This window comes from Centruroides vittatus, unplaced genomic scaffold (genome assembly GCF_030686945.1).
Source record: "Centruroides vittatus isolate TY-2023 unplaced genomic scaffold, ASM3068694v2 scaffold_2520, whole genome shotgun sequence".
Taxonomy (NCBI): Eukaryota; Metazoa; Arthropoda; class Arachnida; order Scorpiones; family Buthidae; genus Centruroides; species Centruroides vittatus.
The window spans coordinates 2,089,047-2,101,416 of NW_027122689.1; the positions used below are offsets into that span (position 1 = coordinate 2,089,047).

Sequence of the window (12,370 nt, forward strand, 5' to 3'; positions counted from 1 at the left end):
TCCTTCTTAATTTGCATATTATGTAGGGAAGCCACAAAACACGTCACACGTGGTGCACACCACGGAAAAACCGTTTAATTGTATTTATTTAAAGATAATAAAATTTGTAACACTAACGACAAGACTGCGAGTCTTCACCGACGAGGGGAGGGCAACACGCATTTTCTATCATCTCCCCCTCAACAGTTTTACCTCGGTGTACATTAATATTCTTTATTTATGCAAATTCTCAATCGATTTTGACATAAACTGCTTCTTTTTCTTTACGAATCGTTGCCGCTAACTTGCTCAATACACATTAACACAATTATTGATTGTTGTGGGAAATTTTCCATTGTATTAATAGAACGAGCGTGACGAGTAAATCACTAGGGGCACTCGATAAAAACGGGGTGTCGGAATCGATTGTAAATATGCATAATTTAATGTATATTAATTTACAACTGACGAAGCGTGTGTTAATTTTTAATATACAGTATATATATATATATATTTTTTTTTTTAAGTCAGTGAAGCTGATATTTATTTCGAGAGACAAGGTGAGACTAATGACAGCTGAAGTCTGTCTCTGGAGTAGCGTTGCAAATTGTATTATCGTTGAAAAAATAAAAATGAGATAATTTTGCAAGTTAGGCAAAGTATACGAGACGTTTTCGAGGGCGTACTAGCGAAGACAATAGCTTAGTGCAGTGGCGCATATGTGTAAAGAAGCGCTCGTATTTATGTTTATTTGCATTTGCTTGTGGGACATACAGCACATATACAAGAGTGCGCTTCAGACTTTTAAGAAACAAATGAACTGCTATATTAAAACCAACAATTTGAATGCTCTTTAATGGACTTTTCTAAAAATATCAGAAAGTTTCTCGTTTTGATTGTATCGAAGCTACGAAAAAACTTAGCAAACCGATTCGTAAGGATTGTCATTGTCGCGCATACTATTCAGCTGAATGACGGTTGTGTTTTTAGCAAAAGGAACATCCAGAGTCAGGACGGAACTGTTCGACACGCCATCGATACTGTCGTAAACGTGATAAGCGGATATCCGCGACCTCCCGGTGCTGCCACTGCTTTTAATCTTCTTCCTGAACGACAAATAACGCCTCTCGTACCTAAATAAATTGACAAATCTCTTCCGCGTGAAGCTCCCCTTGCGACATCTTTCGTCTTTATGGTACTTGATGCTGTTCCTCCAATTATCTGCAAATTCTTGGCAATATTTTAGCAAATTTTGCGTGGAAGAATCGAAGCGAGTCGCCTGTAGAGTAACGTTGGAATCCAAGTTGGTTTCGAACAGAATCGGTTCCTTATCGCGAAATTTGGATGCCAAAATAACCGTTTGCGGCTGAATGGTTTCTAGACGTATAATTTTACTAAAATCTTTCATATCTTTCGGATATCCGGTCATTAACAACGTCACTAATGGTAGCTGTAACTGCTCCTGACGTAGCAGATCAGATAGTCTGAAGAGGTGATTATGAGTGAATTCGTACTTGTTAGCCACCATATAAAACCTCCCTAAAGTTTCGTGAGGTAGTAGAACTAATTTCCCATCCTTCCTCGCGCATTTAGCGTATCTCTTGGGCTCCCTTTTGTATAATCTCCCCCTATAACTCTCGTAAGTTCTGATGTACCTCAGTACTTCTCCGCCGTTAATCTGCAAGTATACGTGTATAATGAGCTAATTTAGAAAGAATTTTTCCTTAATTTAACTGAATTTCCCGTAAAATATACTTTCGATTGTACTTACGACGATTTTTTTATACTTTTGTCCTCTTTTCCTGCATGGGAAACGTTGATATCCATTAATTGTGTCACGTACGAGGAAGTGAGTCACTCCCGCTTCGGCAATTTGTCGAATATTCAGAAAATACCCCGCTGTTTGGCCGTCTCTCGTGATCATGGCCATCCAACCTAAAATATTCTTTAATAAGTACAAAAATTACGCAGCAAAATAACGTGTTTTAGCAGTTACGTAACATTAAACTCTCACCTCACCACGGAGTTGTGTAAACTTTACAGCCCTACTTTAAACCGTTGGCCAGTTATAAACGATATTTGAATGTTAAATATTTAAATTAGCATAAATCAAGGTTAATATAAACACCGAAAACAAAGAATTTTTTACACTAATGATATATTGTTTTCTACTTAGAATAGCCTTCGACTTCAATATCAGCGCGCGGTGTTTTGGCATTAAGCACCCCCCAGAGCACGATTTTCTTTACGAGACGTGATCTAAACCAAGGTTTTTTGATATTAATTATAGCTCCAGGTTTGCAAAATACAGTTTTTTCCTCCTATAACTTTCATTTCGTTACTTAACACCGACTTAAATAAAGTTTATATAAGAGAAATCCACGAATATATCGAGACTTGGCACAGTTTCGTGGGACAATCGAACTGTTTTACGTATACATTTCTAATTATAAAATTTAAAATTTTACAGTATTAAGTATAGAAAAATGTATAAAATACACTCGAATTTTACTCACCGGGAAACGTCTCGGGTATAACTATAGGAGGACCCACGGACCTAATTCTTTCGTCTCCATCACGATCTAGGACGTGACCGTGAAATTTTAGATAAGTGTAGCATTTAAATAACAATATTTTCGACAATTTCTCCTCACTCTTCTGTATGGCAGCTTGTGGCAGTCTGTAATTTTGTAGGAACTGTCGGGGAGTTAACATGGCAAATGGTTAAATCGTATATGCTCCTCTCAGCATGATAAGAGATTCGTCACGTCATAGCATTCACTTTCTCTCGAATATACCGTTCTGTCCTTCAAATTTTCTACTATTATCTCTCACTATCTATACGTTTCTCCAAGGTTACACCCCTGTTTCGTCTCGTCTATTGGTCAACATCTTGTTTCACAACATTATATTTGTATTATAACTAATTAATAAGTAGTGACCCTCGAATTAAACGCACTTAGAGCTTTAATTAAGAGCTTAGACTATGTACACATGTAAATATTCATACTTAAAGCTTTAATTTGAAGAAAAGATATATATATTCTGTCTTATAAAAGAAAAAAGTTTCGCTTTTCAGCGTAACTGGAAGACAATTAATTTACATATTCGGTGTGTACACGAGATGCATTGTTTCAATTATACAAATGTAATAAATGAAAGTTGCAGTGTAAATAAATAAATATTAATTACTAAATTACAAAAGTACTGTGAAGATTATTCATAGGAATTGAGGAAAACACGGTAAGCTTCCTCGAAGGAATGCTTTCTACAAATCTTTCTGAGCATTTACTGGGGTTTCCACCTTTAAATTGAGAAGAGGGAGATTGTGGAGGAGGCAAGAAGCTCGATACACCCAAATTTCAGGTACTGGTAAGCTTACCGAGGATAGGGACAACCCATTCCTCTAAGAGAAAGTACTCAGATAGAGTGAAAAGATATTGGGATTGAAAATCAACATTTGCTCGCCAACACTTGATAGAACCAATTCTTATTTTCTGCTCTACCTACGGTGTATGGATAACAGTCTCTACCTAAGATCTGTGGTCAAGCTCTCTTAAAAAAGACCCAATGGCCCCCTTCGAGAGGTCTCGACTGCAGATCGTAGGTAAAGACTCTCATCGATAGATCATAGGCAGATCTCGATCTTAGATCACAGGTAAAGACTCTCGGAGGGCCTCAAAAAACACTGTCCATTGTATTTCTTGTGTAGGAAACAAAACTCCCGAGGACCATCATCACATTCATAATCTGTTGCGTTATATTAATTCTTCGGAGTGATCGATTCACCACGAATGGTATACAAAAATCGTGTCTCATCTTTCTACTTCATCTTACTCAAATTTAACCCAAGTTCATATTAAAACCTATTCGAATGAAACCCCAAATTCAACTTTAAAGATATTAAATATGTTAATTACTTAACTATATTTATAAGTGTATAAATATCTTTATTTAAACGAAGTAATAAATGGGTCAGCGAAGAAAAATTTGACCACGAAAATGGAATTTCCACATCATTATCTTCATTAATGTTTCCGAGAAAGGAAGAAATTTCGCGTGAAATTAATTTTAAAATCAAGAAAATTTGTGTTAAAAATATTAAAAACTAAAGGGAAAATAAAGTAGAATTGTTTTAAACTTTAAAGTAAGAACAAATTTTAAAAAAATTCGAAGATAAAGTATATTTAAATGGTAAAATTTTTACAATGAAAATGTTTTTAAGTATAAAATCGTCAGGAAGAAGTTGTAAAATTGAAAACATTTACAGTTTTACAGCAAAAGATTTAAAAAAAAACTAGTAAAATCTAGAAAAAAGAAATATATAGAAAAAAAGTCTAGAAGTATCTATTAAAATCTTTAGAAAAATCCAGAAAAATTTAAAAGTCAAAAATCTAGAAAAATCTATTTTAAAAAACTTGTGAAATTCTTTAAAAATAACAAAACGTTTAAAGAATTTTGCAGCTTTACGCCGTAAAAATGCAAAAATTCCTTGCCAGTTTACAATATTTAAAATTTCAATTAATATATTTTTTTAAATAAAAAAGAAAATCTGTAACGAAAACGTATTTAAAGAACGAAGAGGCAAACGAAAAACGATAAAATTAGCAACGGAGGAATTTGCCAATTTTTAAATCTTTTGTACGTTTAATAAAGAGGTAAAAACGCGGAAGAATTAATTATTTAAGGAAGAAAACCGCCGCCATCGAAACTGTTGATATTTTTAAAAGGCGTACTCTTGATCAATAATTTATTGATTGAGTCGTTGTAGCTTCCGAACACACTCCGATTAGTATCAATTCGAGAGAATCTAAGAAGCTGAGAGCTATTTTCGAGGCCTTCTTCCTCTAAAACCCACTATTTTAACCATTAAACCTCGATATATCGTCTACGTTAACGTGACAGGTAAGAATTTCGTTATATTTTTAACCGATACGAATCCAAGATTCCCGTATATAACGCTATTTTTTTAAAAAATTACCATTAAAGCCGGAGTTAAAAATAAAATTTGATTTTTATCTTATATATTTTCCCCCCTCATTTATTAAATCTCGAGTTAAAAATAGATTTTTTGTTTTAAATTTCGATCGTTGACGTTTCTGTTTTTGTCGTCTTTAATCGTTTTTACGATACATTTTTATTAAATTATTTAATTATCTAAAGCAAGATCTTAATTAATTATTTAGTTAATTTATTTGCTAGGCAATTAAAATGAATAATTATAATTATGTTTTTAGCTATACTTTGGTGACTTGCCTTTAGAGTAATGGTAGAATATTACTCTACGGGTTTGTCGTCTTTACTCGCGGTCGAACTTCCCAACGACGGCTGTTTTTGGGCAACTTTTTTAAACATAAACGCCTGCCGAAGATGGCCGAACGAACTGTGTTCTTTCTGTGGCCGTAGTTTAGACGTTTGACTGTATCTGAATAAGAGGAATCGCACTGAAGGAGAGTAGTTTCGTAGTAATATTAAAATGTTCACTCGAGACATAAACGTTTTTTTTTAATGGTATTTTCACGCCAGTTATCTTTAGAGTAATGTACTGTACTGTACAGTACGTAACGTGCGAGTCGCCTTTAGAGTAATACACAGTATTTAAATCGTCTTTATAGTAATATTAGCACCGATTAAACCGTAATTTTATATAAATTATCGTATTTTTTAATAGATAGCTCATGGATTCCGCTCGAGAATCTTACTTAATTGGCGAAGATGTTCCACTCGAAGAGACCAGAATGGAGAGTTTATTCGAAGAGACGGCTACGAGAGAAGACAAAGAAAACGAACTGGCAATTATAGAGAACGATAAATGCCTGACGTTCTCGGAACTTCGCACGAAAATAAATATTTTAGCTTCTTACTTATACGGCAACTCGGACAAGAAGAGCGATAAAGTGGTGGGAATCTTCATGGACGTGTCAATCGGCAGCGTGATATCCATACTTGCCGTTTTCCAAATGGGTGCGACGTACGTGCCACTCGACCCGCGATACCCGAAAAAAAGAATCGAATACATAAGTGAGAAGTCGAATATGTCTTGCATACTGACCACCACGTCCCATTTCACACTACTGAAGTCTCACGAGATTTACTTGCCAATTTACGACGTGAGTGTCATTCTACAGCACTCTACGGAGATTAACACAAAGTTAACATCACGCAAGCGATCGCAGAACCTTTCCTGTCTTATTTTTACGTCTGGCAGCACCGGAAACCCTAAAGGAGTCAGGCTCGGCCATTATAACCTGTTAAACAGGCTGACGTGGCAATGGCGTAACTTTCCATTTGTTAGTAACGATAGAGTTTCGGCCATGAAGTCGTTAACCTTTATTGATTCTTTAACCGAATTTCTACCGGCTCTACTTAAAGGTGTGACTGTTGTTATTGTCCCCGCTTCTGTTAAAAACAACCCCAAAGAACTGTTAAAACTGTTCTGCAACTATAAAGTAACCAGAACTGTTGTGGTTCCTACGCTCCTTAACATGATCCTGACGCATCTGGCAACAGACCAGAGGTTAGCGAAGGATGTCAAAGTTAATTTATGGATTTCCAGTGGAGAATCTCTAACGAGAACTATTGTCTTCAAGTTCTTTCAGCACTTCTCCTCTACACTGGTAAATCTTTATGGCAGCACCGAAGTAACGGGTGACGTCACGTGCAAAGTGATCAGTTACGAATCGTCTAAAGACGTGGGTGACGTCGTATCCATAGGAAGGCCCATCGATAACACGGCAATATACGTCCTGAATGAGAATCAGGATCTCGTTAAACACGGCGACTACGGAGAAATATGTGTAAGCGGATTAAACGTAGCTTTAGGTTATAAAGGGATTTCTTCGGAGAAATTCGTCAGTAATCCTCTCGTACACCTGGTAAACGACAATCACAAAATTCTCTACAAAACTGGGGATTACGGTTACGTACAGGAGGGTGAAGTTTACTACGTCGGAAGGGTGGACAATCAGGTTAAGATAAAGGGTGTCAAAGTACACTTATCCGAAATTGAACTGGCACTAGAATCCATATCCATCGTCTCTCAATCCGTAGTTTGCTGCATCAACAGGGAAACAAATCCACAATTGGTATGCTTTTGCGTGCTTCATAAGAATGGTAACGTCGGCGACGTGATAGCGATCCTGAAGACCCTTCTACCCTCGGAAATGATACCGAGAGTAGTGATAAAGAAGGAACTTGCCGTTTTAGTCTCGGGTAAAATCGACAAATTAGCTCTGGTGGAGGAATACCAGAAGAGTACGAAGTGTCACAGCAGTAACGAGATATTGAAGATCATTAACGACATTCTACAGTTGAAAATCGACGAGAAAATCTGCGAGAAAACCTTCTACGAATTGGGGGGAACGTCAGTAAACGCAGTAGAAGCGTTAGCCAGGCTCCATTCTGCCGGTTATCCTATACAAAACCCCATGGTTCTAAGGATATTATCGTTGAACGAATTGGGGGAGTTGAGCAAGGATCGTTTGAATTATTCCGACGAGAAGAACACTACCGTAGATTTTAGAATGGAGGAAATTTCGGAGAAGATAGTGTTTGGCGAGGTGGCAAAGGTCATAGCCGAATCGTTCGTCAATAAGAATGTGTTGGATTTAATCGTCGAGACAAAAGTAGACGACCACGTTTTGGTGATGGAGAGGATGTGGAAACGTTTGGTGGACGAGAAATTTTCGTTTGTGGTAAAAAACAAACGGGACGATATTATTGGTGTGATGCTGAATTTAGACTTCTTCGACGAGCCGCAAGTGAGTTCTTTAATTCTTAAATTAATTACACTAATTTAATTACAAAAATTTAGTAATATAAAACGTAAATTTCGTCAATAAATCAATCGATTCCCGACAGAGGAAGTATTAAGAACCAGTTTTAAGCCCACGCCGGATAAAATTACGAAATAAGAAATTTAACTAAGTTTTTCATTTCCTAAATATTTTATATTAAAAAACCAAATGCATCATAAACAGGTGTATAAAGTATATTGGCAGCAGTGACGATATCGCTCGCTCAAAGTTACGTTGCGAGTCGTATAATGTTACTCTCCTCAAACTTCGCTCAAAAAGGTCTACTTTATTATTATTTACATCAAACAATAGCTACATTTCCTACACCCGAAGTTTTAAATTATAAAAACTGATCTTGTATCTCTCGTACTTAGGTTGCGGCTCTCGTAATTAGGCTACAGTTTTTGTACTTAGGCGTTACCTGCAGTGTACTGCACCTCCTTGCAACTTCCCCTACGTAAGGACCTTAATTTAAAGACATTTGACGAATGAAATGAGCAGAAAATTTCACAAATTTATATCTTTTCTGTATATTTAGAATTATTTATAAATTTTTCCGATTAATTTCGAAAAAAATTTAATTATAAAAGCTCGATAATTATATTATCGGCATTTACAAATGAAATTAATCGAGAGATTACAGAATTAGACTTGTGTTAATTACAATCAAATCAAACTTCTATTAGTATTAGAAGCATAAATTATAGAAAAACTTTCCAGAAACGGCAATAATTACATTTTTAACGATTTTTTGATGGTCAGACATAAAATTTAAACAATTTAGAGAACATTTTTAAAAAATATTCTCTCATTTCGCCACATTTTTTATCTTATTCTGTTATATTACCCATTGATATCGTCAAAAGGTAGCCATTTTTAAATTTTTCTGTCAATCAAAAGGCAGCGAATTGCCGATTTCACCAACTTAACATAGCAAACTTAGCAATATTAGAACAATTTAGTACGAAAACTTACCAAATACTGAGAGCATTGACCGGACATTATTAATTATTCTGACTTTAACACTAGAAAAAATAGTGCTTTTTATAATTCCTGTTTTAATTAAGCTTCAGAACTACATTTTTTTTTCTTTTTTATTACAGTTGATATTTTGGCAAAGTATCAAAAATGATGTTTTAACAGCTGCTCACTTTATAAGAATAGAAAAATAAATTTGACATACCTGAAAATTTCATAGGAAATACACAAAGGCAATTACAATTTTCTAAGAACAGAACTGGTTTTTGTTAAATTTAAATTTTAATTAACCAGAATAAAGAAAAACTAAAATTTTTAAAGTTAAAATAATAATAATAAACGCTTTATATTTCATAAAATATAGAAAATAAACAGTTTTATGTGTTAACATCCGAAGAAAACGAAGACAAAGTTGTCCAAAAGTCAGTTAACCGTTGTAAATACTAAACTACTCACAACCGTCAACTGACTTTTGGGCCACCCTATATTTGTGCGTAGTATTATGACGACGAATGCTTAAAATAATTTTTAATTTATATAATTTTGGTACGATTTAAACGCTACGAAAGGTTGAAATTCCGGAAAGACTCTTGCCGATACATTGCATGCACGAAGTGTTAGAAGACGGTTCGAGGAAGAACTTGCAGAGAAGTGGGAAGAAATGGATGCACAACATCATGTTAGCCACGGCACTGTCTCTTTCACCCGCAGAAAACGTTCAAGTCGTCATATACATGGAGAAACAACTCTTAACCTTTGCCAGATCTAGGGGTTTCCACGGTGTTTTCACCATCAATTCTAGTAAAATTACTCAGGTAAGTGGGCTAATTAGTGTATAATTCGTAGGTTAACTGGTTAAATACCCTTCGCTTCGAGGTATCTTAATTACGCATTTCGCAGAGCCGGTTAACCGCCCCCCGAACACCAAAACTATTATTCGAATACGCAAACTACAACACTGAAGAAATTGAACTTTTTGGCCAAAGTTACGCATAACCCGCATCTGGGCCACTGCATTTTTGAGTAAATGGAGGAGGGAAAAAATCTACTAATTTTCGTGATGGAAAATATTACACACTATATCGGGGCATTACCCTTATATTGTTTAAGGTATGCACGTGTTATTTGGAATATTCAGTATTCATGACCTGTATTATCCAGAATATATAAGGCCCGATAATGTTATCGGGCCATTCTCACTATCGTTCGCTGTCTGTTTCCTTTGATCTCGAAAACGTAGTTGGATAGATGAAAATCGAGATTTTCAACTTAGGGTCTGGGGAGCCACGATTATATACGAACTTCCGGTCTGTACCAGAGCGGAAGTTCGTATATAATCGGACCGATAATAACCGGAAGTCACGTAAATTTTTAAATTAAAAGCTGATTAAAAATTGCAGCCCTGCATTGTGATGTAGTGGCTATAAATAATTGCTCGTTCTTATTGAACCTTATTTAAGTTATATTCTTTCCGCTCACCAAAAATAGAATATTCTATAATTAAATTAATAATAATAAACCTCATTAAACCTAATACAAATGCCTCAATTTATTTTTATGACAAATCAGCCTGACAGAACACAATTATGATGAAATGATTAATAGCGCTTAAGTTATTTAATTTACATTTTGACCGAAATTTACCTTTCGGTCAAAATGGGTCATTTATAATTCTGTCATTACGTAAATTAGATGAGTCGATTACGATTTGGTGATTAAGAATTATGACATTTTATTCGATTTTAATGTCGTAACAACGTGTAATTTATTAATACATACGAATATCTTTTTAAGTAATAATAGTAAAGTGTAATACTTAATTTGGGTGACCTGCTAATGGGGTGGACTTTCTATGAAAATATGAAAAGCTGGCACCTATTTAGGCGTTCGGCACGTGAAGAAAACCCCGAAAACTCCAGCCCGTTAGTGAGGAGCGAACCCACGATTGACGACCAATTTTCGGTGATTTTATCCACTCGCGAGCACTTAACAATTATCTTTTCTGATAAGTTAAATTAAATTAAATGACTAACACATCTGAATGTGTATAAAATCTTTAGAATGACATACATAAACACATCTTCACGCCCATTTAGCAGAATCCACTCGCGCTAACCAGGTCTTTACGATCCCCTTTCCTTCATTCTACCGTACCCATATAAGAATTTAATTCATTATTTCTTGTGTTGTAGGTCATATGTGAAGAAATGTTGGGATATCAAATAATGAGCCAGTATAAAGTTCAGAACTACGTATATCGAGGTAAGAAAGTGTTCGAAGAAGCACCCTCCGATGCCATTTTAAGCGCTTGTTATAAATATTTATAACCGTAACGTCACGTGTGTCGCGGTATCGTGTGACAGATCATGTGTTTCGTCATCTGTACAGTACGTTATATTACGTTGAACTGTTAAAAGTTAAATTTTCGGTTCATCAATGATGAAATTCTTCAAAATTTTATTAATAAAGTGAACGTTTGAATGTGTTGTGTGTCTTATCTCTAATATATTCTCTTATTTAGACTTATTTGTTTGAAGAACAATCCCAGTTGACACATTTGCAAGTTTATTTCATGAAAAGAACTGAAAATTTCCTTTATCTTCGCTCATCCTCATCTTTCATTGTTCTAAAACAGTTTAAGATGGTTAAAGATGGGAAGAACGAGCATGGGTTTTTACTGTTTCCTTCTTTAATTCTTCACCTTCTCTTACCGGATCCTTTTACCCATGTATACATATTGCACACTAAAAGTTACACAGGAAATTGCTTGGACAATGGCAGAAATTCGTAAAAAATGAATAAATCTTATTTTTTACACCAAAAATATATTTATCGAAAAACAAATCTCAATATAGTATCCCCGTAAATAGCGCCAATGAACAATTGTAAAAGGATCTTCTCCGTGGAAATTAAATACGGAATCTTTTAGTATCTACGAATTACTAACATTAGGATTTTGCATTGTAAATGCCATTGTTATAACTAAATTACGAAACTTCGTAACCTGGACATGGGTACAAAGTCTCCTAATTTGTTTATATAAATAAAAATATAATATATTGTTATATATTATATTATATATATATTATAAACGATATAATATATTGTTTATATTATTATCCGTTATCATCATTCCTTGTTATTATCTTTACTGATTCGTGTACTTTGATTTAGCGCCACACTCGATTTAACACAGATTTCAGAAGCGAACAAATGGTGACGCTAAAATCAAAGTTCGACAGGGTGTATAATACAAATTTAGACATCCGTAGGCATTGAAATAACTGCCACTAGATGGTTTTAATATGGGAGATGGAAATTCTGCAAAGACTGTTGCCAATACACCGCGTGCGTGAAGTATTAGATGTTGATTGTAATCGAGTGCTTAGTTTGCATGTCACAATGTTTTTTAACAGGGATTAATGACGTTTTAAGGGAGGCCCCCACCCCTACATCTTCATTTCAAACCAGATAAACAATCGAATCATGCTCGTGCGAATGCCTTGTAGTGAGGTTTATGGTGAGGGCACAGTCACTCCCATCATCCTCCACCCTCAATTTCGAATAACCAATAAAAACATCTGAAAAATATTGTTTTAATTTAATATATATAAAAC

General features: G+C 35.1%; 2 protein-coding genes across 4 annotated transcripts; one reads left to right on the top strand and one right to left on the bottom strand.

Moving 5' to 3' along the window:
- Positions 1 to 807: 807 nt before the first annotated feature.
- LOC136987614 (uncharacterized) lies at positions 808 to 8,848 on the bottom strand. 2 transcript variants are annotated; one of them, XM_067285379.1, is made up of 3 exons: positions 8,751 to 8,848; positions 1,751 to 1,914; positions 808 to 1,657 (listed from the first exon to the last, which is right to left on the bottom strand). In XM_067285379.1, exons 1-3 carry the CDS (start codon positions 8,764 to 8,766, stop codon positions 899 to 901), a joined length of 939 nt encoding a protein of 312 aa, XP_067141480.1. In that variant the 5' UTR covers positions 8,767 to 8,848; the 3' UTR covers positions 808 to 898. The 2 variants fall into 2 exon arrangements, with proteins under 2 accessions (XP_067141480.1, XP_067141479.1); XM_067285378.1 differs by lacking the exon at positions 8,751 to 8,848 and adding an exon at positions 2,496 to 3,018.
- On the top strand, positions 4,756 to 11,189 carry e (nonribosomal peptide synthetase ebony). 2 transcript variants are annotated; one of them, XM_067285376.1, is made up of 4 exons: positions 4,756 to 4,884; positions 5,655 to 7,739; positions 9,323 to 9,568; positions 10,946 to 11,189. In XM_067285376.1, exons 2-4 carry the CDS (start codon positions 5,658 to 5,660, stop codon positions 11,078 to 11,080), a joined length of 2,463 nt encoding a protein of 820 aa, XP_067141477.1. In that variant the 5' UTR covers positions 4,756 to 4,884; positions 5,655 to 5,657; the 3' UTR covers positions 11,081 to 11,189. The 2 variants fall into 2 exon arrangements, with proteins under 2 accessions (XP_067141477.1, XP_067141478.1); XM_067285377.1 differs by lacking the exon at positions 9,323 to 9,568.
- The last annotated feature ends 1,181 nt before the right edge of the window (positions 11,190 to 12,370 follow it).